Here is a 27,841-nt window from a genome sequence, read left to right as displayed (position 1 = left end):
TCTGATCTCATAGCAATCAAGATAGGTAATGACACTTTATGTAATGAAACATGTATGTAACATAGCAGCGATGGCGAGGCATTGTAGCATCTGTGACCAGAGAGTATGCGCTTGACCGCGCGAGTGTTGCGAGCGGTTCTCAGTCTGTCAGTTAGTCGTTGCGAGTCTGTAGCTCTATCTAGTTGAGAGCAGTACTCTAGTAGTAGTCGTGCAGTGCAGTACGCCAATAGTCGTCATGGAGAGCGGTCGGCAACACTGGTCAAGATGGTGAATAAGGTATACTGTTAATTAATATAATTATTAGATAATGCAAAATTTTATTTATTGTAACTATTCTCCAACAAGTCCCCAATAATAATTTTTATTTCAAAAGCATTTTTTTTTCAAAAATTTAATTTTTATTGAACTAAAGATTTCGTTGCACTTCCCATTTCACTCCACTTCTTTAAAAGAAAATTTTTAGTAAAATCACAAAAAAAGAGAATATTATTATTTGCAATGCAGTTCCTCCAAGCGGTGCGCAACAACAAGAGCAGAAATGTGACATCCATTTATTCTGAGGTAAGACTTTAACTCTGATTGTTTTACACAGGGCCAAAGACCGATGTTTCGGTTTAATTGTATTTTCTTGTCACTGAACGGACTTTAAATTTTGTGAAAAATTTATATTTGAGTCAGATTGCGAATTTCACATTTTTGTTGCCATTGTCAGTACATTTCATTGTGGGCAGGTTACGCTTAGCGCAATGTCCATTAGGATTCATAATTAAATATTGTCATATTTCTTTCTTTCAAATTTTTGTGGGGAGGTTACACTTGGCTCCCATTTGTATTAAGTATTGCCATTTATTTCTTTTAAAAATTACGGTGGGGAGGTTACACTTGGCGACACCCAGTCCAGGATTGAATTTCGTTGAGAGTCTTTTGAACAACAGTCAGATATCTGCTCTTGTTTGCTTAACTATAATTAGGATTTGGCGCTACGCTTTTACTAATTTTGTGACTCTCTTTCCACAGATCAACGACAATTCGTTTGCTCTGTTGTATTTGTGTGTTGCTTTTGCATAGTGCTTATTTGTTTTGTGAATAATTGTGACTACTGTAAAAAAATGCCGCGAAAGACTGTGAATAGTGTATCGCGAGGTATTACGAGCGAAATTACCGGCTCAAACGACTTTACCGATAGGACATGTGACACGCAGTGTAATGATGTCAATCCTGCGTTCACCAACAATCAGTGCATTACAACCATTAATGATGACTTTTATCTTAATGATGAACAAACGAACTCAATTGTCTCTTCTGTTAATTTGACGACAATTGATGACGTGGGACGCTCCATTGTAATGAGCGCTACCCAGCTTAACACACCCGATTTGGAAAACTCAAGTAACGTACAGACAAATTTGTCTAATGAAAATGAACAGGATACTGAAAGTACGACGGATTTATTTAATTCCAGAACAGTGTCTGACAATGTACATCCGACTGATCAACGTTTTTGTAAATTACAGAATGACCAAATGGTCACACAAAACGCGACAATTGTAGATACACCGTCAAACAGTACAGAGAATAGAGCAGGTAATGCTACTGAAGCTCAAATTATAGCATTTTTGCAACAAATGTTTAAACAACTTAATGAAAGACTTGATGAACGGCACAAACAACTTAGCGAAATGATTGATAAAAGTTTCAAACTGACGAACGAAAAAGAAGACAACCTTAACGAACGGAACAGACAAGTTAGTGAACAGAATACAGCTGTTACCGTGCAATGCCAGGACATTAAAGAACAATTACGTGTGAATACCAAGACTTGTGCTAATAACAGTAATGAAAAAGTTGGCACTGTTGCACAAGAATCAAGTAGCACACGTGTAGGTACAACAGAATCACATAAAGACAAGACTAATGCAGTCACTGAACAATGTTCAGCGAACGAAACACAGATACATGAAATTAATGCAGTCACTGAAGAATGTCCTAAAAACGAAGTACGGATTCGCGACGAAATTAATTTAGAGTCAGTGGAAGTTTCACACACTCTGAATACGGAAGATGACGAGAAATTTGCACGACACAACAACCAGATTGACGAAAGTATTAAAGTAACAGAATTAACAATTATTTCAGTCAACAATACGTCACAGAATCCGCCACTTAGTGAACATTTGTCAGAGTCACGCAGCGTGTATAATGTGAGCAATTTACAGCAACTACGCGACTTACAATCCGAAAAGCCACGCGACTTAAAATCTGAAAAGCTATGCAACTGGAAATCCGAAATGACACAGACGAACAGATTCACACACAAATCTGAACGTGTTATCAAACTGAGTGACGAGAACGTAGATTTCGAGCAATTTGCATTTGTAAGAAAATCTAAAGAACTTAATAATGACAGCGTACAGGTACACGCTTTGCACTGTATACGACAATTTATCTTTGTACATTCACCGCTATTACCTGTAATGCAAAAGCTAGCTTTGAACCAGATGCGACAATTTATTTTCGTATTTACAACAGCGTTGCGTGTAATGAGGAAACTTGAATTAACATGGATACAACAATTTGATTTTGGATTTTTACCGCTATTGCCTGTAACGCAAAAGCTAAAATTTAGTTGCAGTGCGTAATTGACCTCAGGGGATTCATTACGCTTTAATGAATATGTGCCGTAGCGAGCATAGGGCCCCGAGCTGTAGTAGTGCTGTTTCATCTTTAGTTTTCTGCACTGCTGCCTTTTCTTCTACTATCCTTTATATCTATCCAAACTGCTCTTTAACTATTGCTCTACCTAGTATTAAGAAACGAGTAATGAAAACCGGATATGACAAACTTTTACCGAATGTGACAATTTTCAGTAGGCACTCCCGTAATGACAACTACCGCCGTAATTTTCATTACAGATAAAATCGTAATCATCAGTATGTATAAAATTTTGAGTAGTCGCAAACGCATTTTTTGTAACAATAGACGTTTTTCACCGCAACAGCATGAAAGTCAGCCGCTTAGCATACGTAACCAACAATGCAGTCTACAAGGTCAACCAAACTTTAATGTTTCGCCGCGTGCACGTATAGTCCCAGCTCCAACAAATAGTAACGCATGGCAGCAAAGAAATAACTACGTACAGACGACACACTATTTCAACTCGCATCGCAATGCGCCGTATAGAAATTACTATCAGGACAGACGTAAAAATGATGAGCACAATTTTCAGCGTACATTTAATAACAGTCGATCTTATGAGCAGCAACAACATCAGCAACAACAAATAATCATGAATGGAACGGACAATAGGTGTCATCCATAGCGTAACACGTCAGTAAGAAATAACAGAACAGTTCATATAGTGGATATGCCACAACATTCTCCCGTAAATAATAACACATACGATAGATTTTAACCAGATACAGCACAGATTGCATATTCCAGTAACGTAAGCAATAATTTAGACACGCAGAATTTTGTTCACGAGAATGTTATTTGAAACATGCTTTGTTGAATGCTCCGCTTTTATCGCACCCAGATCTTACTAGAAATTTTTCCATTGCCACCGACAGTTCCAACACCGCCTTAGGCATACACATTTTCCAGGAAATTGAAGAACATGGTTCAATAGTAATTAAAAACATCGCATTTGCAAGTCGCGTTCTGTCACCTGCTGAACGAAATTATTCTGTTACAGAATTGGAAACATTATGTGTTGTATGGGCTTTTACGAGATTTCGGCACTTTCTTTATGGCAGACATACCACCGTTTACACAGACTACAGAGCGATACAATTTTTACTTTCAGCTAAATTTACTCATGATAGATTAAGTAGATGGAAACTATATTTACAAGAATTTAATTTTACGATTGTCCACATTCCCGGCACACAAAATGTTATAGCAGACGCACTATCGCGTTCTCTCGGCGACAATCAGCAAGACGTAGCAACCAACTTCTGCAAAACAAATTTCAGTGTCATGTACATTCAGCAAGTTGCATTTGAAAACTTTATTTCATCGTCATTACAGGACATAGCAAAGGAGCAAAATAAAGACATTGTGTGGAAAGAAATTAAACCCCTTTGGCAAGATAAGAATAATGTTACGATTAGGAACCACTACACTGTACGCAATGACATTCTGTTTCGCCGCTCTCATCCTGACAGCAACAATTGGTTATTATGCATACCTGACGAACTGGTTAACAAATTAATTTGGTACACTCATTTAAGATACGCACATTACGGAGCAAGATAATGTTTTCTTATACTGAGACAGAACTGTTACTTTACCAACATGGGGAAACGTATACGACGAGTTTTAGCGTCTTGTAAAATTTGCCAGAAAGCTAAATCAGACACCACTTCACATATTCCTCCTTTATATCCCATTATACCTGTTAAATTAAGACACATGGCCGCAGTAGATATTTTTGGTCCGATTCCCAGAACTAACAGAGGTTTTTGCTACATATTTGTCGCTGTTGAGCTCACTTCAAAATTTGTTACTTTCACTCCATTACGCAAAGCTACTGCTAAAACTGTTTCGAAAGCATTTGTAAAACATTTTCTATCTCATGTAGGACATGTGATGAAAGTAATTTCTGACAATGGATCTCAATTTCGTAGTAGCGTATGGACACGCATGTTACGAGCCAGAAACATTTCTCCGATCTATATATCCAAGTACCACGCTTCTTCGAACCCCTGTGAAAGATTAATGAAAGAAATTGATAAGCTGTGCCGAATATACTGCCACAAAAGACATATTGATTGGGACACACACATATTCTCATTCCAAGATGTAATTAATTCCATTCCAAATGAATCCACTATGCTATCTCCGTCTGTTATACTGAAAAATGCTGAACCACCTAACAAAATTAAAGAATTAATAACATTTCCTACATCTCGTCGATTACGACACCACGAAATAATTGACATTGCGCTGAACAACATCAAACGTGCCGCAGAGCGCCGGAGAAGACAGCAAAAACAGGTTTGTACACGCCGTGACTTTCACGTGGGACAGAAGATACTAGTACGTACACACTATTTATCCAGCAAATTAAAAGGTAAGTGCAGTAAATTTGAACTTCTATACGCAGGTCCATATCGGATTCGCAGCATCCCTCACCCCAATGTTGTACACGTCGAAACTTTGAGAACCAGAAAATCGAAAGGCAATCACCATATCTCAAACATTAAACCGTTTATTGAATGAAGACACTTTATGATTCAACACATTATGATGCCATTTACTAATGCAATTATTTCACCTTACTAATTACTGATGATTATCGTATTTTTTTTGGCAAGTGCCCGGCAAGGTAAGGTTAGCAGGTCGCTTTTCTTGTCGTTACACATCAGACCGTGCATATTTTTCCAGATGAACTTACGTATTTTATGAATAATTATGCAATTCTATGTAATGACGTATTAATTTTATCAAATTCTCTTTCCATTAAAGTCTTTAATTCTCGCCTCTATACAAGCTGAACACAACGAACGTCACATTTTGTCTTTTTATGTATGATTGTACTCCAGTTTTGTTTGTATGCACTGTGAAATAGTTAAGATATAACACGCACCAGTTGACTTTGACATTTTTTTTGCCTTATGACATCTCAACATCGTGACTGTTTTACATTTTTTTGCTGCTGCATCGTATTATTCTGTGTACATTTTTGCATCTGAACACTGTCAATGTCTTTGACATATTACGTTTTCTGTCATGTTATGCTGTATGGTTAATTATGTCACCATAAACCAGTCATTATTTAGTGGGTATATGATTTAAATGCAGGACATTAATCTTTGTTCATCAATTTCAGAAAGAAATGATGCATGTAAGAAATAAATTCAACAGAAATGGGAATTTCACCTAGGGAATAAACAAAAGAAGATGCAATAACTTTATGAGGAAGAGTAAATGGATCAGGATTGGCAGGCATTAACAAGAATATACTATACTCATCGTAGAATAGCAGTCTTAACTAATTTTTTCTTTCAGAATACAAGGTGATTGATGCAGGCTGTCAGAGAGAACTACACATCTTAGTTTTTAGTGATGAAATATGCTAGAGATAAGGAATAGTTGTATAATGAGTAATGAAGTGATTTTTTGCAGATGATAATTAATACTGATGAATGATGATGAAGGATATGATGTTATGAATAATGAAGTTTTTCTTTACAGGTGATGATAATAATGAAGTTATGATAATATGGATAATGAAGTGATGGATAATGAAGTTTTTTCTTTACAGATGAGGATAATGTTGAAGTTATGTATTTATGCTACGTAGTTATTTAAGTATTTGTTGCAGTTTGCTTTGACAGCAGGTGTTACATTGCATAGTAGGATGACACAAAGTTTTGGAAAGGACAGCTATGGAACACATTTTTATACACATTTCACTGCCTGTTAATTCGAAGTTCACTACTTTTCAGCATAGTGTGCGTTTCTTCTTTCAGGTCAATAATCCATTTTGTATTTTTTTCCAGGAGAAGCTTTTCATGATACTTACTAAACCTGTTACTTATTATACCTGTTCTAGTACTTGCATTTTTTATTTTTTTTACCCATTTGTGTCTATCATTTATAAATGTGATCACATATACTGCCTTGTTACATAATCTTGCTACAGCTGACTCATGACGAATGACGTTACCTATCCTCATTTGCAGCAATAGGCCAAAAGCAAATAGTGTTATGCCTCAGCAATTAATTATTGATCTCAACGCAATGCATTGCTAACAAAAAAAATGTATTACCAGTCCCAAATAGTGATACCAGTTTGAGAAAATTCTGAATAATACTGATTAGCTCTGAATAGTATGTCACTTGAGTAATGACTTCTTAATGAGACAAAAAAAAGGTATATATTTAAAATAATGCCTTGTCACTAGCTAATAACTGCCACTGTTTATTGTAATGAGACTACTTATAATGCCTGTGATTATTAATGCTTTGACTGTAATTAACTGATTTTAATAATGACTTTGTAATGATCTGAATACTACTGAATGAGGAACACTGTTTATTATAATGAGACTACTTATAATGCCCATGATTATTAATGCTATGACTGTAATTAACTGATTTTAATAATGACTTTGTAATGATCTGAGTAATACTGAATGATGAACTATGTTTTTTTCTTTTCAATACTTGCTGGCCACTGAGTGCCAATAATTAATGTCACTGGAAGAATTGTTATTAATTATGCCATTAATTAGCCCTTTTTTTCCCATGTTGAGTTTTCATGTTTTGGTTAATGGCCAATAAGTGCCAATAATTTGTATCACTCAATGTATTATGTTAATGCTAGGCCAATAATTGACTCTCCTTTTCAACTAAGACTTGTGATGAACATTATTCTGTCATACTAAATATACTTTGTAAGTGGCCAAGGACTGCCACTGTTTATTGTAATACGATTACCCATGATGCCAGCTAGTGATTCTTAATAGATTGGAATGACACATAATTAATTAACTATGGTACTGTTTAATAATGCTTTGTAATTAGGAAAAGGCTAATAATTAATACTATTAGAATGACAAATGATTAATTAACTGTAATTAGGAGAAGACTAATAATTCTTACTATTGGAATGACAAATGATTAATTAACGACAAATGATTAATTAACGACAAATGATTAATTAACGACAAATGATTAATTAACTGTAATTAGACAAATGATTAATTAACGACAAATGATTAATTAACTGTAATTAGGAAAAGGGTAATGATTATTATTGGAATGACAAATGATTAATTAACTGTAATTAGGAGAAGGTTAATGATTCTTAATTACACTCTGTAACTGAAAAGAATGCGATTATTTGTAACAAGGAAAAGAAGGCTACTGATTCCATGTAAAACAATTAATGAACATTTTTCTGTAATACTACATACTTGGTACAGAAATGTTCAATAACTGGGCTATGAATGCCACAAACTAATTAAGTCTCTAATTGTCAATATTATGTGACTTGATGTCCTTCACCTCATAAGCTGACTACCCTGAATTATTGCAATGTCCATTTGTCCTGTTTATCCTAGTGATCATGGAGCACTATATTTGGTTTTGCACTAATTCTACGTTGGTGCGCCTTGTAAGAGCGTGGTGTTGACACGAAATGCTGTCCACCACCGTGAGCGATGAAGACATTATTATGGTCCCACTGTTTGGTGTACCTAATGTACTGCCAAAATGAAAACATGAAACATTACTACGACAGTTCAGTGTCTTGGCTACACTGATAAATTCTGATGGGAAAAGAGCTTCAAATTGTGTCACTTGGTGTTGTACTTCTTGGAAAGATATGGACTTTCAGAACAGCTGTGTGCAATCTAAAGTGCTACAACCATGATGCAATCCTTCCCTTTCCTATCCTAATTCTTGTCACATAATGAAAATCATTTCTGTTCGTAGGTTATACATTTTTTTCGATTCGCTGAACTTCAGTGCGAGTACACTTATGTCACTGGTCAACATGATGTTTTGCCATTATGTTTATTTGTTGTGAAAATGCTAAAGACATTTTTTCAGTGCGTGTGCACTTTGGACATGATGTTTTGTCATTATGTTTATTTATTGCGAAAATGCTAAAGACATTTTTTTGATTTGTTCTGAAGTACAGTATATGTACACTCTTATCTTTTATATTGTATATACATTTTTATTTTTATGATATGTTCTGAACTACAGTGCATGTGCACTTCTGTTAGGTGTTAATATGTTTTCTACTGAACTTCAGTGCCTGTACACTTATCTCATTTTTCAACATGTTTTCTACTATTCTGTATATTCAATACTTTAATGCGAATGCACTTATGCCATTTGTTACTAATTGTACATACATTTCATCATTTACTGATATGTTCTCAACTCCAGTGCATGTGCACTCATGTCACTTGTCAACATAATATTTTTTGCCAGTCTGTTTATTTGTTCTAAATATGCCAATGAATTTTTTCAGTGCCTGTGCACTTTGTTATCTGTCAAATAATTTGTATATACATTTTTCTGATTTGTTACTATGTTTTGTACTCACATTTTGTCTTTGTCTGATATATCTTGTACTTAGTGCGTGTGCACAACATTTACTTTATGTACTACATCTAATTATTCTGTAAATTGTAGAAGTTTATTAGTTAATTAAAAATTTTGCCGCGATTGGCAAGTCCAAATGACTCACCATCGCTGCCAAATTTTTGCCCCCCCAGTGGAGGGTTATGAAACATGTATGTAACATAGCAGCGATGGCGAGGCATTGTAGCATCAGTGACCAGAGAGTATGCGCTTGACCGCGCGAGTGTTGCGAGCGGTTCTCAGTCTGTCAGTCAGTCGTTGCGAGTCTGTAGCTCTATCTAGTTGAGAGCAGTACTCTAGTAGTAGTCGTGCAGTGCAGTACGCCAATAGTCGTCATGGAGAGCGGTCGGCAATACTGGTCAAGATGGTGAATAAGGTATACTGTTAATTAATATAATTATTAGATAATGAAAAATTTTATTTATTGTAACTATTCTCCAACAAGTCCCCAATAATAATTTTTATTTCAAAAGCATTTTTTTTCAAAAATTTAATTTTTATTGAACTAAAGATTTCGTTGCACTTCCCATTTCACTCCACTTCTTTAAAAGAAAATTTTAAGTAAAATCACAAAAAAAGAGAATATTATTATTTGCAATGCAGTTCCTCCAAGCGGTGCGCAACAACAAGAGCAGAAATGTGACATCCATTTATTCTGAGGTAAGACTTTAACTCTGATTGTTTTACACAGGGCCAAAGACCGATGTTTCGGTTTAATTGTATTTTCTTGTCACTGAACGGACTTTAAATTTTGTGAAAAATTTATATTTGAGTCAGATTGCGAATTTCACATTTTTGTTGCCATTGTCAGTACATTTCATTGTGGGCAGGTTACGCTTAGCGCAATGTCCATTAGGATTCATAATTAAATATTGTCATATTTCTTTCTTTCAAATTTTTGTGGGGAGGTTACACTTGGCTCCCATTTGTATTAAGTATTGTCATTTATTTCTTTTAAAAATTACGGTGGGGAGGTTACAGTAAGCGTGTGGAACTTATAGACGCCACACTGACCAAACAGATGACCGAACTCAGTACTAAATTTTCCCAGCTCAATACGAGACAAGAAAAGACTACAACTGACGTAGCACTTTTACAGACACAAGTAAAAAACCTTAATGTCACGTGTGAAGTTCTTACTGAACAAATTCAAACATATCCTTCAGTACATGACAATCTTGAAAAACGAATTACTGACGTACAGAATAAATTTGACAATGTTGGACAACACCTGACTGACATCTTACAATCAGATGCCACAGTTCATTTTCAAAATATTAATAAAGAATTTCATGATTGGGTTGAGAACAAAGACAAACGTTTTGATAGATGCTTACGTGAAAATTTACCAACAATTGTGCACGACTCCGTAGCGCAATACATTACTAATAACAAACAGCTGATCAGTGACGCAGTACAATCCGTCACTGCACCCATGAGACAATTCACCGATCAACTACAGTCTGAATGTAACGAAAATATCAGTCAAAATGTACAGTTCAGAAACCAATATACATTCGAGTATGATACACACATTCCGCACACGACAAATACACAAGAACAAAACACACCACGACTACAACACATACCACGATGTGGAAACACAAACACAAGCTATTATCATGGTAAACCACAGCAACATTATCGTAATTACTCGCCAGCTGAACATACCAGTAATTACAGTGGAATAAATCCATATCACAATGCGAAGGAAGATGAAAGCTTAATGAAACACAGGCAATTTCAGATTTTTATCCCAGAAAAACGAACCATTCATCCGGTGATTTTTCTTAAATCTTTTAGTAACGCATTTCCACGCACTTGGAGTGACCGGAAAAAGATTTCATATATTGTCGGTTACATCCAAGGCGATGCAGCTGTCTGGGCATACAGTCAAGCTGACGTATGTACCACGTACAGTGAGTTTGAGCGTGCTTTTCTGAACAAATTCTGGTCGCAATCCGTCCAGGAGCGACTCAGAAGACAAATTTTAGAACCTGAAACTTTTAACAGTAAAAATGGTAACTTACGCAGATATTTTGAAAAATACTTGAACATGGGACATTTTTTAGACGAACCAGTCGCAACGCGTGATATACTCCGAGCGTTGAAGACCAAATTGCCTTTCAACATTAAGGAAAAACTTCTACATATCCCGGATGACGATTCAGATTATTTTTTAACAGCTTTAGATTCGATTGACATGTTACTTGAAGATCAGCGCTTCGCGCGGCAAAACAGCAGCCACAATGTTTACACTAGTGGTATGCAAAACATGCAGGCTTGCCAACACAATTCTGGCGCGCCCACAGTTGGATACGCGGTACAACAAAAACAGCAAACTCACATGCCGTCTCAGTACGGAAATCAAAATCAACACGCGTATTCCAATACAAACAATAGTTACAACAGTAATAACATTTCATGCGGCAATCCATACAAAAGGCACCGCGGTAATAACTACAACGGTAACAACGGATACAAAGGTAATAACAAAAACACAAACAGAAATAGAAATAATAATAACTACGAGCCAAGACAGCATCAAGGTTGGACTCGTAACGATCAGTACTTTCATTCAAACTCTGCTTTACCACAGCAGCCACCAGGACAAAATTGGAGCATACCTTACGACCGACAGGTAAGTCATAATGCGCAACAGCAACAACAACCGCAAAAGTTTGGAGATCATAATAGGCAATATCCGAATGTGAATATAATAGAAATGACACCTGATGCACAACCTCAATCTGTGTCAGTACCTAGTACAAATGATAATCCAACAAACTAGAAACAGTCACTACTTTGCCCCAGGTCGTGGCTGAAGAATTCTTGGGGGGCGACTTCAATGTTAATCAGTTATTTGACACCACACTTGAACAACAGAATAATGATATGCCGAGTAATTCTAAACAAAAACTACCTGTTTTATTTATAAGATACAACCACAATAACAATATATCAGATGAACTTTTACAAGACAGTACACAATGTCGTTTAAACACAAATGAAATTGTTTTAGCATCTACTACTGGTGTAGTAGGTGGGATTCCAACTACTATTATCCCAGATACAGGTGCAGCTGTGAGCGTTTTGTCTTTTAATTTCTATAAAAAGATGTGTGAATTGGAACCTGTGCCTGAGTTTCCTGCCCAAAACTGTAAAATAACTACTGCGCTAGGTAATAAGTCATGTAGGGTTACGAAGCAAGTTTTTGTAAACGTTAAAATAGGTAATGGAACCGTACAATGGCCATTCCTGGTCGTACAAAACCTTGTGACAAATTGCATATTAGGAATAGATATTATGAGCGAGAAGGACTGCATTATAGACTTCTCCAAAGGTAAATGTATTTTAAATGATAAAGGCAGTGTAATTATTATTGATTTGGACAGGAGAACTCTAAAGCATGACAAACACTGTACAGGGTACAAGGTTCAGTTAGTACTTGACAATGACATTCAAGACATGCAAACACACTCATCTGACACAGAGCTAATGGACTTGAAAACATTGCTTGATCATAAGATAAGTGAAGCTACAGCTCTCAGTGTACATGGAAGCATTAGGTTAGTGTTAGACGCACGAGCTATTAATGAAATAATTTTACCGGTTCACACAAAACCTGAAAATTTAGAAGAGCAATTACAGAAATTTCTAGATGCAAAATATTTTTCCACAATAGATCTCGCTAATTCGTTTTGGCAGGTGGTATCACTCCTGATTCTCGGAAATATACTGCATTTATGTTCGGGGGGCGAACCTATCAGTTTTATGTTCTACCCTTCGGACTGAATGTCAGCTCTGGGGTATTCATTACAGCCCTGGATACCGTGCTTGGCGACGATTTAGTTGAGACAGTCACACACTATGTAGATGATATACTGATAGCTACACAATCTTGGAATGAACACGTTGACACTCTTCAAAGAATTTTAGAAAAATTTGCACAAGCTGGAGTCACAGCCAACCTAAGAAAATCAAAATTTGGTTGCAGTGAGATAAAGTATTTAGGACATATCATTAATTCACAGGGCATACATCCGGATCCTAGTAAATTAGATGCTATCAGAAACTTTCCTAGCCCTCGAACTAAAAAGCAGTTAAAATTATCCCTTGGGCTATGTTCATTTTTCAGACGTTTTTTGCCACAACCACTTTTGAACAGTAAACATCTGCTAAATCTACTCAGAAAGAATCAAGTTTGGATCTGGTCGGAACAGTGCCAGAATGACTTTAATACAATTAAACATGCTTTAGTGAATGCTAACATATTGAGCCATCCAGATTTCAATTTAGATTTTTGTATGACTTGTGACGCTTCACGTACTGGCTAGGGCTGTTGCTTATTTCAAGTTGTAAAGAATAAAGAGGAGGAACAGATAAGAATTATTGGGTTTGCGAGTCGCACTCTAACTGAATGTGAGCGTACATACTCCACTACTGAGTTAGAAACACTTTCCATAGTATGGGCATTCAAGAAATTCAATTATTATTTATTTGGAAAACATACGGTAATTTACACCGATCACCAGGCCCTGACATTTTTGTTAACTTGTAAACTTGTACATCCTAGACTATCACGATGGGCAGTTACACTTCAGAACTACTCTTTTGAAATTAAGTACATAAGAGGTAAGGACAACACCATTGCAGACACTTTGTCTAGACTTCCACAAGGTATGAATGATACCAACAGTGACTTAGAAAATATAAATGACTACAGGATTCTCTTAATGCAAGACAAGCAGTATCACCAATATTATATTGATATGTGCAGAAACATGGCTGAATTACAAAAATCTGATCCTCACTGGTATAAGATAATAACATTAATGGTAGAAAAACACAATCATCCTTTGACTAAGTATTACAAGTTACACAATGATGTGTTATTTTACCGTCGACATCCAAATGCTACTAACTGGTGTGTATGCATTCCCAAAGAGTCTGAACGTAATCTAATTTGGCACACACACTTAGTTTGGGGTCATTATGGGACGAAAAAGTGTTTGGCAAAGCTCAGTACATACTGTTATTTTAGCAATATGAGAAGAAAAGTTTACAGGGAACTAAAAACATGTGTCATATGTCAAAAATCAAAACCTCAGAATTTATCCACAAAAACTGATTTACATTCTATTTTACCTAGTAAACCCCTGGAAATTCTGTGTACTGACATCAGTGGACCGCATCCAGCAAGCTCTGGAGGCGTCAAATATATCTTAGCTTTTTACGATATATTTTCTAAACATGTAAAACTTTATGCTTTAAAATCCGCCACTGCAAATGCTATAATACGAAGATTCTCAAGTGATTACCTGACGCACGTGGGAAAACCTAAAGCAATTCTATCAGATAATGCAGCATACTACTCTGGGTACAAATGGAGAAATTTCTTGAAGGACAATAACATTAAAAGTATATTTATTTCGAGGTTTAGTCCACAATGTAACGCGACTGAGAGACTTTTCCGAGAATTAAATCGATTCATGAGGACCTATATTTCATCAAAACATACTAATTGGGTGTCCTACCTAAGTCTTTTCGAAGACGTACACAATAACTTAAATATTTACGATACGAATTACACATCTAACGAGATCATGTTCAATTGCAAACAGAACGATCAGTGGATAGAACCATTACCTAAGTTGTCAGACAAGGAAATCACACCTGAACAGAAAATAAAAGAAGTATTGACTACATTGACACATCACGCACAAATACGAAACAAAATTCACAGAAACATAATAAAAAGAAAACAAAAATTCGAGGTAGGAATGCTTGTACTACTTCGTACTCATCATAAATCTGTAGCACTCAAACGACGCAACGCTAAGTGGCGTCTGCTATATGAAGGACCTTATATAATTGTTAACATACCGCATCCTGGTGCGTATATGTTACAACATCCTAGAACTAACAAAATTATTGGGCTATACGCACACCGAGATCTTAGAGCATTTCATGCTGAATAATGTCAAAGTCATACCCATCAAAATATTGCTAAGCAACTCGAAAAACTCTGTTGTTACAACACAGATAATAAGTAGTATAGAAATTTTCATTTCAGCGGTTCCAGTGACGCAGTTGAAGACAGAAGAACTCTTCTTTCAGCGCGCGCCTCCACCTGAAAGACAGAATATTAAAGTAAAATTTATGATTACGTAGCAGTGGATGACATACTAATTTTTCACGGAACATTTGTTACTGAAGGTACCACTGACTTGGTGTGACACCTGACGAACTGACAGACGTCATCTGTGAAGCGATCTTTTACTTTGAGAAATAGATTAGACGCACATCTCTCAACACGAAAAGCATCTATCAGTAGTCAAGGCCACACAGACACTCTACACACACGCACAAAACGCGAGGAATCGAACATTTTCTCTCTCTTACTATTCTGAATATTTATTGAGTAGTGAAAACGCCTGGTCTTGCCTACTGATGTAATGAATGTTGTGTCTAACCTATCTTAATTTCAGATGACATCACAAAAAACATCGATAATATCCCAGCAAAACCGCTAAAGAGGATGTAAATATCTGCAATTCATGTAATCAAATGTGACACAATGTAATAACCTATAGCGATGTAATGATGATGTAAACATGTTTATGTGCAACTATATTATGTTTATGCTAAGAAAATATGTGACGTGTGTATGTATAATTACTTATTTTTTTAACTGATGTATAGTGTAACTGTTACTATGTAAAAATTTGAACAAAACAAGTGCCAAAAAGACATTGTATAGTGAACCACTGTTCACGGACATTAACGAACATTACTAACTCTGCAACTACGCGGAAACCTATGTGAAAGAAACTGTTAATGCCATTCATTATGCAGCGTATCTATATAAACGCGATGAACGATTTCCTTGATTAATAACTACGAACATTTAGGTGAGCTATATTCAGCAAAAAACTGAAAATGTGAAGTGCATAATTCGTGCATCGTCTAGTGACATTACTACAGTACCCAACTTCAAGATGTTAACTGGATTAAATGGACACAAAGTGCCTGTCCAGAAAACAACACGACGGGTGGAAGAATTTTGGTTGGAACTTCAGGGAATGAAATGTTCTCGAAATGTGACGGACACTCTTACCTGGACTGTCCAAAGATCGACGCCAGCTATGTGCCGTCCGAGGTTCTGCAACCAAGCTTCCACGGAATGTAAAAAACGAACTGCACGTGGACCAATTCCTCGACGGGTCACGTCTGATCTGTAATAAGCAATGCTTTTAGTCACAACGAACTGCATCGCTACGACTATAATGGAAATGAGAAATGGACACGCTTATGTATTAATCACGTTGTTATACAACGATGTTACTGTGATCAAAAAACTTTACCACGACGATACTAACCTGTAAAAAATTATTGTGCAGCGGATGAATATGAACTGTAATAACGACACGATGTGTATAGGTCAACGCACCTGAAAAATATGGACATTTTTCTTTGAAGTATTTCAAAACAATACTATGTAACTAAGAACATTCAACAATCTAAGTTGTATTGTGTTATAACAAATATTGTAAATTTAAAACTAAGTTACCTGTCATAGAATGTAGTCTTCATATGTAATCTTGGTTGAATATTTTCTTTGTGCAACGACTGAAAAACGCGCGCACACGAACAATATGATCTGCAGTACTGTGCCGCGTGATCTAACTGTACGATATAACGGCAGTGCCGCAGTTACACAGACGCTTCTGCGCATGCGCGCCCTCTATCTGCCAACATTAGAACTTTTACGGCGCACCCGCGTCATTCAAATTTTGTATATAATGTGTATAATGTGTAATGTAAGTCATGTAAATAGTTGTAGATAACTTAGATTTTCTTGTGCCTTTAGGTGAATTGCTCGCCAGCAGATGTGTCCTTTCGCCTCGCAATTCAGGGGGCAATATAAAGGCACATTTGCATGCCGAGCGTGAGTTTCCTTGGAAACGCGAAATATTAATTAAATAAATAATCAGTGACAAATAAATAAAGCCTATGGCACACAACTGCAGCGCTGTGTCGCTGATAAAACAAAAGCACAATTACGTTACTCTTATGTTTGATTAAGAAAGGGAGAGCTCTGGTTGAAGTGGTGCGAGAAGCACGTATTTTATTTTATTGTCTGGCACACCGCCATATTTCATGTTATAGAAGAATACTGCGAGTTGCAACCACACTAGGCACTCGATTCTGTAAAGAATTTATATTTATAAAAGTAAGTAGGATTATGAACTGTAGGCTTATTCATTGAATATATCTGATTTAACTAACTGTGTAACTTTTTTATGTTTAGTAGACAATCACCTCTGTACGACGTATTGGCATGGCTGGCAAATTATTGTAATATTGAGATTTAGATTATGAGTCCGCACCTACCGCAGCAGTCTTTGGAAACGATTTAATTACGAAGTCCGATTATTCAGTTTTATTTCACGGTCAACTACGAGTAACATTGCCTTTACGAAAAAGCCATTGTCAAGCGTCTGATACCGAATAATTAAACGTCCACGTTCCAGATAAGCAAATACAATTGCAATCACAATCACCATCATACAGACAGAATAATTAACATATTTAAAATAACAATATTTTTTTATTTATTTTATTTATTTTATGCCCTCACAAGCAAATTCACCTCGCCTGATAGCAGTTTCAGGCTACTTCGTTAACTCACTTACATACAGATAGCATTACAGTGATTCTAGTTCAATCCCAGACTCCTCGCCTAATATTGATTCTTGATACATTGTAGGCTCTCACAGGATAGCTGGCTTCTGTCTTCTACCAGTTTCGATCTTCTATCAGTAGGTGGGATTATACTAGGCATGGCCTTCACCTCAACAGGAAGGGGAAGGGTAAATTGGCTGGGGAAATAGCAAGAAAGTTAAAGGGGGGAGGCACTGTCATGAGTGGTAAAATACCAGTGGTTATAGGATTCAGAAAAGACCCTTTTTTAGGGTAGGGAGGACAGAAAGAAAACAAATTTTAAGAGAGGTTAGAACTGAGACAAACCTTCAGTTTGAGAAAGAAATCAAAAAACATAATTCCAGCTTATTACATCAACATAAACAGCCATTGGTTAAGAATTTTCAACTGTCAGCAGATATTTTAACTCCACCCAATTTTAAGTCAGTCAATGTGAAATGTCAGCTATCTTTATTGCATCAAAATATTCGAGGACTGAGAAATAAAATTAATGAATTAACTATCTGCATAGATGAATTAGAGTCTTCAAACCCAGCTGACATAATCTGCCTCTCTGAACATCATGTGACCACTGGTATAGAACTTTTAAGTGTTACAGGGTTTAGGTTAGCATCTCACTTTTGTAGATCAGAAATGGAGAAAGGAGGAGTTGCCACATTCATCAGGAACTGTCATAAATTTAAGAACATAGACATTCATAAATTTTGCCTAGAACAGCATATGGAAGCATGTGCAACAGAATTAGATTTTCACAAAAAATCTTTCATAATATTAAGTGTATATCGAGCACCTACAGGTAACTTTAATCTGTTTGTAAACCACCTTGAAGCTGTACTGGCCCATTTAACAACCAAAAACAAAGAAATAGTGGTTGCTGGTGATTTCAATGTAGATTTCCTTAAAGACTCTCCCAATAAGAACCTATTTGAGTTAGTAACACTATCATTCAACTTAATTCCCACAGTAAAGTTCCCCACTAGGATAACCACTTGCTCACAAACAGCCATTGATAATATCTTTATAGAAAAGTCAAATGAACAAAATTATATTACAAAACCAATAGTCAATGGCCTCTCAGACCATGACATGCAGTTCCTTCTGTTAAATGTTAATACTGAACAGGATATAAAATCTGTTAAATCTGAGCTCAAGAGGGTAATCAGTAAGCCAAAAATTGATTATTTTAGGACACTCCTCAGAGACATTCACTGGACTGATGTTTACAGTGCTCATGGCATGAATGAAAAATATAACATTTTTGCTAATAAAGTGCTTACCTTATTTGAACACTGCTTTCCCCCAAAACTTACCAAGGTTAGAGCAATGTCTACAAAGAAGCCATGGATTACTCGAGGAATAGGGGTATCTTGTAAAACAAAAAGAAAACTGTATCTGTCAATCCGAAACATTTCCAATGTTGATGCTATAGCACATTATAAGAAATACTGCAAAATATTAAAGACTGTAATACGGATGTCAAAGCAAATATATTACAAGGAAAAGATAGTCATATCAGATAACAAAATAAAGACAATATGGGATATAGTGAAGGAGGAGACCGGTAGAACCAGACATGAAGAGGAACAAATAGCATTAAGAGTAAATGATGCATTGGTGACAGATGTGTATAGTGTTGCAGAACTTTTTAACAAACATTTTATAACTGTTACTGAAAAGATGGGGTTGTCAGGTTCGGTAGATGCTGCTATGGATTACCTTAGACCAGACATTTCAAGTAACTTCCATAATATGAATTTGACCCTCACTACCCCAACAGAAATAACGTCCATCATAAAATCTTTAAAATCAAAACATCTAGTGGGTATGATGAAATATCAACAAAGTTAATTAAAGAATGTGATTCTGAGCTAAGTAACATATTAAGCTATCTGTGTAACCAGTCGTTTATCAGTGGAATATTTCCCGAATGGCTGAAATATGCTGAAGTTAAGCCACTGTTTAAGAAGGGAGATAAAGAAATAGCATCAAATTTCCGTCCAATTTCACTGTTGCCAGCATTCTCAAAAATTTTCGAAAAAGTAATGTACAGTCGTCTTTATAACCATCTTATCTCAAATAACATACTGTCAAAGTCACAGTTTGGATTTCTAAAAGGTTCTGATATTGAGAAGGCTATCTACACTTACAGTGAAAATGTACTTAATTCATTAGACAAAAAATTGCAGGCAACTGGTATATTCTGTGATCTGTCAAAGGCATTTGACTGTGTAAATCACAATATCCTTTTAAGTAAACTAGAATATTATAGTGTAACAGGAAATGCTGCAAAATGGTTCAAATCTTATATCTCTGGCAGGAAACAAAGGGTGTTATTAGGAAAGAGACATGTTTCAAGCTATCAGGCATCATCCAACTGGGAACTAATTACATGTGGGGTCCCACAAGGTTCCATTTTGGGGCCCTTACTTTTTCTTGTGTATATCAATGACCTTTCATCAGTAACATTACCAGATGCCAAGTTTGTTTTGTTTGCTGATGATACAAACATTGCAATAAATAGCAAATCAAGTGAAGTCTTAGAAAGATCAGCCAATAAAATATTTGTGGACATTAATCACTGGTTCCTAGCCAATTCTTTGTCACTAAACTTTGAAAAAACACACTACATGCAGTTCAGAACTTGTAAGGGGTGTCCCAAGAGTATATGTCTAACATATGATGACAAGAAGATAGAAGAAGTGGACGGTGTTAAATTCTTGGGATTACAGCTTGATAATAAATTCAACTGGGAGGAGCACACCACAGAACTGCTGAAGCGTCTTAACAAATCTCTGTTTGCAATGCGAATTTTGTCAGACATAGGGGATATAAAAATGAAAAAGCTGGCATACTATGCTTACTTTCATTCCATAATGTCATATGGGATTATTTTCTGGGGTAATTCATCAAGCCAAGCTAAAGTTTTCCGGGCACAAAAACGTGCAGTAAGAATTATGTGTGGTGTGAACTCAAGAACATCCTGCAGAAGCCTGTTTAGGGAACTAGGGATACTAACTACAGCTTCCCAATATATTTATTCCTTAATGAAATTTGTCATTAAAAATATATCACTTTTTCAAACCAACAGCTCAATTCATGGAATCAATACTAGAAATAAGAATAATCTTCACAAGGATTTAAAGTCACTCAGTCTTGTACAAAAAGGTGTGCATTATTCAGGAACACACATTTTCAATAACTTGCCAGCAGCCATAAAAAGCTTAACAACCAATGAAATTCAGTTTAAGAGAAGCCTAAAGGATTTATTGGTGGCCAACTCCTTCTACTCCATTGATGAATTTCTTAGGAAAACCAACTGATTTGTATATAAGTACAACATAACTTCTGCACAATTTCAGTGCAGTAATGTGTTCACTGAAAATTTGTGTGTGTGTGTGTGTGTGTGTGTGTGTGTGTGTGTGTGTGTGTGCTTGTGTGTGCTTGTGTGTGTGTAAGTATAATCTAACTTCTGCACCATTTCAGTGCAGTAATGTGTTCATTGTAAATAAGTATTGCAGTAGTTGTATTACATGTTTCTTACCTTATAAATAAATAAAAAACTTTTTTATTTTAAATTCAGTGCAATAGTATTTGTAAAATGACTCTTAGTGTTCATTAAAAAATGACGATCATTCCACTTGGGACCTGTGGAATGGTACATTAGCTTATTTGTTTTAGTTGTAAATATTTGTCATGTATTGTTGTTTTTCTGACATGTTCCACATCCTGGAGGACCTCCTCACTACGGATCAATTGGAATGAAAGTAAATCTAATCTAATCTAATCTAATCTTACAACTTTCTAGGCACGCGCTTCTGAAACTCAAACCACCCTGTGACCATCATTGTGGCTTCTTTGTAAACCTTCCATATCACTCTTACTCCAATTTGGTACGCACCCCAAACATTTCAATAGTATTCCGGGATGATTAAGGCTCCTATAATGAATGACTGCATTTTCGCAGCTTTCTACCAATGAAGTGTAGTCTATCAACTGCATCACCTATGACTGAGCCTATGTCATCGTACCAATTCGTATCTCCACAAATTGTTACACCCAGCCGGTCGCAGTGGCCGAGGGGTTCTAAACACTTTAGTCTGGAACTGCGCGGCCGCTACGGTCGGAGGTTCGAATCCTGCCTCGGGCATGGGCGTGTGTGATGTCCTTAAGTTAGTTAGGTTTAAGTAGTTCTAAGTTCTAGGGGACGGATGACCTCAGATGTTAAGCCCCACAGTGCTCAGAGATACTTGAACCATTTTTGTTACACCCAGGTACTTCAATGAGTATACTCTTTCCAGATAGGAAGAGAATATATAGCGCTAGTTTTCAATGTTTGCACCACATTGAAATCATATCAATACCTGGCTGGATATTTAAGCAACTCTTTCAGACAGCACTTCGTTATAGATAACTGTGTATGTAATATTACTATTAATATTTTTTGCTGTCTAATTAGCGTATAACATGAACAGTAACGGTGACAACGGACCTCTCATGAGTCGCCATCCATGGTGCATCGTCCCTACCAAAATCCAGTCACAAATTTCGTTCGATATCACATATGTTCGGCACTTCACTGTTTTCTGGTTTTAATCGCTGGGAAGGGCCTCTGAGCTACATTTTTCCCGTGGTGAAATATTATTCGGAAGTTAATAAATATTGTATCAGATTGCCTAGAATCGTTGCTTTTAGAGTTACTTGTATTAAAAGCGCTATTTCGGTCCCGCATGACCAGTGTCTTTCATACTCAGCGTGGCACAGAGTGGCCATTTTGTTCGAGGTACTTGGATTTTTCAAGTAGCAGATATGAAAATGTTTCAGACAGAGAGTTCAAATACTCACAGCTGCCACAGAACTGGGACATTTCTACAAGCTGCCCAAACACAAAAACGCAAAAATGCAAACAGCCGTGAGTCACCATCTGTCGGTTCTGAACTTCAGCACTGACCAGAACGAGTGCTACCAGAGGAACGTAGAATGTACTTGGCCACAGGCAGAGAGTTTTATTCAAGGCAAAAATAAATTTAATGTTAAAATTTGGAATTTGTGGTACGTTCTATGGGACCAAACTGCTGAGGTCATCGGTCCCTAGGCTTACACACTACTTAATCTAACTTAAAGTAAGTTACGATAATGACAACACAGACACCAGTGCCCAAGGGAGGACTCGAAACTCTTACAAGGTGAGCCGCGCGAACCGTGGCAAGACGCCAAAGACCGCACGGCTACCCCGCGCGGCACTTCATGTTAAATGTATTGATTGGCGAGATGGCTAATATGAGCTGACCAATAAAACATGTGAACACGGGCACATAAATCTTCGCAGAATACTAGGGGAGAGGCGTTAGAGTGGGAACTGTGAGTACGAGGCTTCACGGGAGACTCCAGGTTGGTGGAGACGCAGCTAAACTGCAGGCGGCAGGGCGCTGCAGACCCCGGAAGTAGACAACATTCCATTAGAACTACTTAGAACTACTGAAAGCCCTGGGAGAGCCAGCCATCACAAAACTCTACCGTCTGGTGAGCAAGATGTATGAGACACGCGAAATACCCTTAGATTTCAGCAAGAATATAATAACTTCAATCTCAAAGAAAGCAGATCTTGACAGGGGTGAAAATTACCGAACTATAGATTTAATAAGTCACGGCTGCAAAATACTAAATCGAATGAAAAAACTGGTAGCAGTCGACCTCGGCGAAGATCAGTTTGGATTCCGTAGAAATGTTGGAACACGCGAGGCAATACTGACCCAATGACGTATCTTAGAAGGCAGATTAAGGAAAGGCAAACATTTGTTTCCAGCATTTGTAGACTTAGGGAGAAAGGTTTTAACAATGCTGACTGAAATACTCTCTTTCAAATTCTGAAGGTGGCAGAGGTGAAACACAGGGAGCGAAAAAATATTTACAATTCGTCCCGAAACGGGGGTGGCAGTTATAAGAGTCGAGGGCATGAAATGGAAGCAGTGGTTGGGAAGGGAGTGCGACAGGGTTGTAGGCTATCCTCAATCTTATTCAATCTGAATATTGAGCAAGCAATAAAGGAAACATAAAAAAATTGGAGTAGCGATTAAAATCCATGGAGAACACATGGAAACTTTGAGGTGTGCCGATGACATTGGAATTCTGTCAGAGGCAGCAAAGGACGCGGAATGGTCAGCGTCTTGAAAGGAGGATATAAGATGAACATCAACAAAAGCAAAAGGAGGATAATGGGGTGTAGTCGAATTAAATCAGGCAACTCTGAGGGAATTAGTTTAGGAAACGCGACACTTAAAGTAGCAGATGAGTTTTGCTATTTAGGGAGCAAAATAACTGATGATAGTCGAAGTAGAGAGGATGTGAAATATAGACTGGCTATGGCAAGCAAAACGTTTCTGAAGAAGAGATATTTGTTAAAGACGAGTATAGATTTAAGTGTCAGGAAGCTTTTTCTGAAAGTATTTGTGTGGGATGTATCCATTTATAGAAGTGAAACATGGACGATAAATAGTTTAGATAAGCAGACAATAGAAGCTTTCGAAATGTAGTGCTACAGAAGAATGCTGAAGATTAGACGGATACATCACATAAGTAATGAAGAGGTACTGAATAGAATAGGAGAGAAGGGGAACTGCTGGCACAACTTTACTAGAAGGAGGGATCGGTTGGTGGGACACGTTCTGAGGCAACAAGGATAACCAGTTTAGTATTGGAGGAAGGCGTGGAGGGTAAAAATCGTACTGGGAGACCTACGGATGAATATACTAAGCAGATTCAGAAGGATGTAGGTTGCAGTAGTTACTCGGAGATAAAGAGACTGGCACAGGATAGAGTAGCGTGGAGAGCGGCATCAAACCAGTCCCTGGACTGAAGTCCACAACTAACAACAACAAGTTTTACAGTGAGTCTGAACTTGCGTTACGTATACATAATGTAACAGTAGAATGTGACATAGCTAGAATACTCAGAGGGCTTGTAAATTTCACTTCAGCTTTAGATGCAGTTGTGAAAGAGCACATGAACGGTGCTGCTCTCTTTTAGGGTACATACAAGGATATACAAAATAATTAACTACAGTGCAGGTTACATGTGTGTCATGAGGAAAGTAATTCATAAATAGCTAAGTCAGATTTTGTGTCTGTGATAGCAGATGAAACTTCTGATTTATCTTCTAAATTTCAGTTGGTTGTAGTATTTCGTTATCTGTTATCTACTGTAGAGCCTGTTGAGATAATTAATCAATGACGTAACGATGTTTCCTCCTAAGCTGCTTCAATTAAAAATGTACCCACCGATGTTGTCCAAGAACAGAAAGAACACATAAAATCGTAAAATTTTGACACAGCCATGGATCCTTCACGAAAAAGGAAAGGAGGATGGATGGACTTTCTCTATTCGTCTACAGGCGTTTCAATCCCATGAACGTAGTAAAGCTCATTTTAAAAATGGCTCTGAGCACTATGCGACTTAACTTCTGAGGTCATCAGTCGCCTAGAACTTAGAACTAATTAAACCTAACTAACCTAAGGACATCACACACATCCATGCCCGAGGCAGGATTCGAACCTGCGACCGTAGCAGTCCCGCGGTTCCGGACTGCGCGCCTAGAACCACTAGACCACCGCGGCCGGCTAGCTCATTTTAATTTAGTTTTAGAACTACAAAAATTTTTAAATAATTTATGAAATTAAATTATTAGGAAAGGTAAATTGTATAATGCAGTAAAGGTAGTGAACCTCGTTCCAGTCACTTAGGCATCAGTCGCCGCTGCCTCTACTGTATCTCTGACGATACGTTCTCTGTACGTTCTCTGGACCACGATGACAGGATGGCCGTTGTTAATAACTGACACGAAGAATGTTATCCGCTATTTTCTCTCATCACAGTGAAGTTCCCACTTTTCATTGTGCTTGCGCAACGATCTAAATTACTTTGTATTTCATTCTATTTCTTGTCGATGTGTTGCTGTACATTAGATAGTTAAGAGCCGCTTGGCGTCGCTATATTCATTTTGAATTGTTCTCTGTTGTAATATCAATCTGCATAATTATGTAGAAAATAAAGTTAAAGAAAATCCGTGAACGGCGCGATTATGACGAGGTACGTTAAAACCTCTGCACGAACGTCTTTTGGCAACACAGAACCTACTCATTACTTTTACTTCTATCTGTTCCCAAACATCTGTAAAACGTTTTGGGCTCAGTTAAGAGATGTAGATATTTAATTTACACCTTCTCACTCGCAAAAGGTTAATCAAAGTCCATTGACAGAAAAGGCTGAAAATGAAATACGGTTTGCCCCTAATAAACATTGTCCTTCACTGTCAGGCTGAAAACGTTTGGTCTTCTTTGATAACAGCTTGCGCAAGCCAAGTCGCCTGTGAGTGGTTGAAAACTGCACTGTGCATAGCGTTATGTAAATCCGCACCGAAAGAAAAAGCACTTACCGAAATATTGACAGTACTCCAGCCATATCTGATGTTCACTCTCACTGATTTCGCTTCTCCAGTGTCTGCCATGGTCAGTAAGGTTGATGAGGTGGTTGCAGACACAATCCAGCACCGAGGTCCCATTTGCTACGAGCAGTGCCAGCACCGACGCAACTGCGCCCGCGGCATGCATTGTCTGTTGTTGATACTCGGGAACAAACAGAAGCAGTGTGCATAGCAGGTCGCGCAGGCTCGCTATAACGATAAGCGCAGCGGAAGTCTATCGCAGGATGACTAAACCGCAATAACTGTGACGTATCTCGTCCGGATCGAAGCCATATTCCTGTTTGATGTGAGAGTGACCAGCTGCCAACACACAGTCTTCACACAAAAGTATTCGTTCGTTTTGTGTCACAGGCTTTTAGGGTGACAGTGAGTTCCACCAACAGACGCGTATGGGAGAAGGCTGGACGTGCTGGTTTACCAACACATATTCGACTGGCCTCTTTCTAGTACTGAATTGCGAACTGAGTGAGATTGTACGTAAGCGCTCTCATAGTAAAAATAAATTTGTTGTTCGCAATGACTGATGATCGACATACTATGTGGAAAATGCCATCACGTAGCGTTGTGAGCACATGACGCAGTAAGTCCACCGAGGCAGCGAGATGGTAACATACTGTAAGAAAACTGCAACCTCGAGCCGTTTAAAGAGGGACAATACCATCATGCTACAGTGAAGGGGGGATGGGGTCAGGGGGGTTCCTATCGAGCCACAGAAAGATTCACCCTTAGTCTCGTGCATTCCAGCTACACTGAGGTTTTCTTTTTTTTCTCTCTCTAAGGAGCTTACAGAATGTCCGTCACTCTTTCACGCGTCCACCACTTCACGATCTTCGAGGGGAGGGAGATTCTGAAACAATGGAGCAACCGTGGCAAGAGGCTGTCGGGCAAAAAGAGTATTGTACTGTAAGTGAATATTTTCGAGCTGCCTGCCTGACTCGTGGCGGTGAGGAGGGGGGGGGGGGGGGGTCTGTGGAAACCTGCCGGGTGAGTTAAAAACAGTGCGGCGGCCCGCTAAAGCCGCTATAGGGCGGCGGCACACCTCGCTACAGGCTGCTGGTTGGAGGAGGACGGGGTGTAGGGGGGGGGGGGGGACAAGTGCCGTCTGTTTACTTGTTTCACGTATCTATCATGACTTTGTCAGTACGTGTAAGTGTAGGAAACTTTTCATTATTCTTTTGTAGTATTGGAGAACAGGGTGTTCCAGCATGCTTGAGGTATTAAATTTCTTTCATTTGAACCTCAACGAATGTTAACTGTGCGTCATGGTATGAAAGTATCATCATAACTTCTCAGTAACCATCCCTGTCTTCCTCCAGACAGTAATATATGCTGTTAGCAAAGTTTGTACGTAGCGCTGACGTAGACATGACGAGCATGATAAGCTATTTACCTTTTTTCTACTTAGTAAAGACAAGGGGTGGACGACTTACACAATTATACTACATCATACAGACAAGAAAAACTTCCGTTGCAAATGAATGATTTATCTGTGTAGCAAACATGTTTCGCCTATGCATGGCAGACATCGTCTGT

The 27,841-nt window shown here is 37.6% G+C and overlaps 1 protein-coding gene across 1 annotated transcript in view; it reads right to left on the bottom strand.

Moving 5' to 3' along the window:
- The window catches only part of LOC124777392, a 102,881-nt gene extending 76,440 nt beyond the window's left edge, over positions 1–26,441 (bottom strand). Inside the window, exon 1 of the mRNA XM_047252784.1 lies at positions 26,261–26,441. Coding sequence (XP_047108740.1) covers positions 26,261–26,286 — 26 coding nt within the window. The 5' untranslated portion in view covers positions 26,287–26,441. The remainder of the gene's footprint in view (positions 1–26,260) is intronic.
- Between the last annotated feature and the right edge of the window lie 1,400 nt (positions 26,442–27,841).

Source organism: Schistocerca piceifrons, chromosome 2, assembly GCF_021461385.2.
Source record: "Schistocerca piceifrons isolate TAMUIC-IGC-003096 chromosome 2, iqSchPice1.1, whole genome shotgun sequence".
Taxonomy (NCBI): Eukaryota; Metazoa; Arthropoda; class Insecta; order Orthoptera; family Acrididae; genus Schistocerca; species Schistocerca piceifrons.
This window is presented reverse-complemented; position numbering and strand designations above follow the sequence as displayed.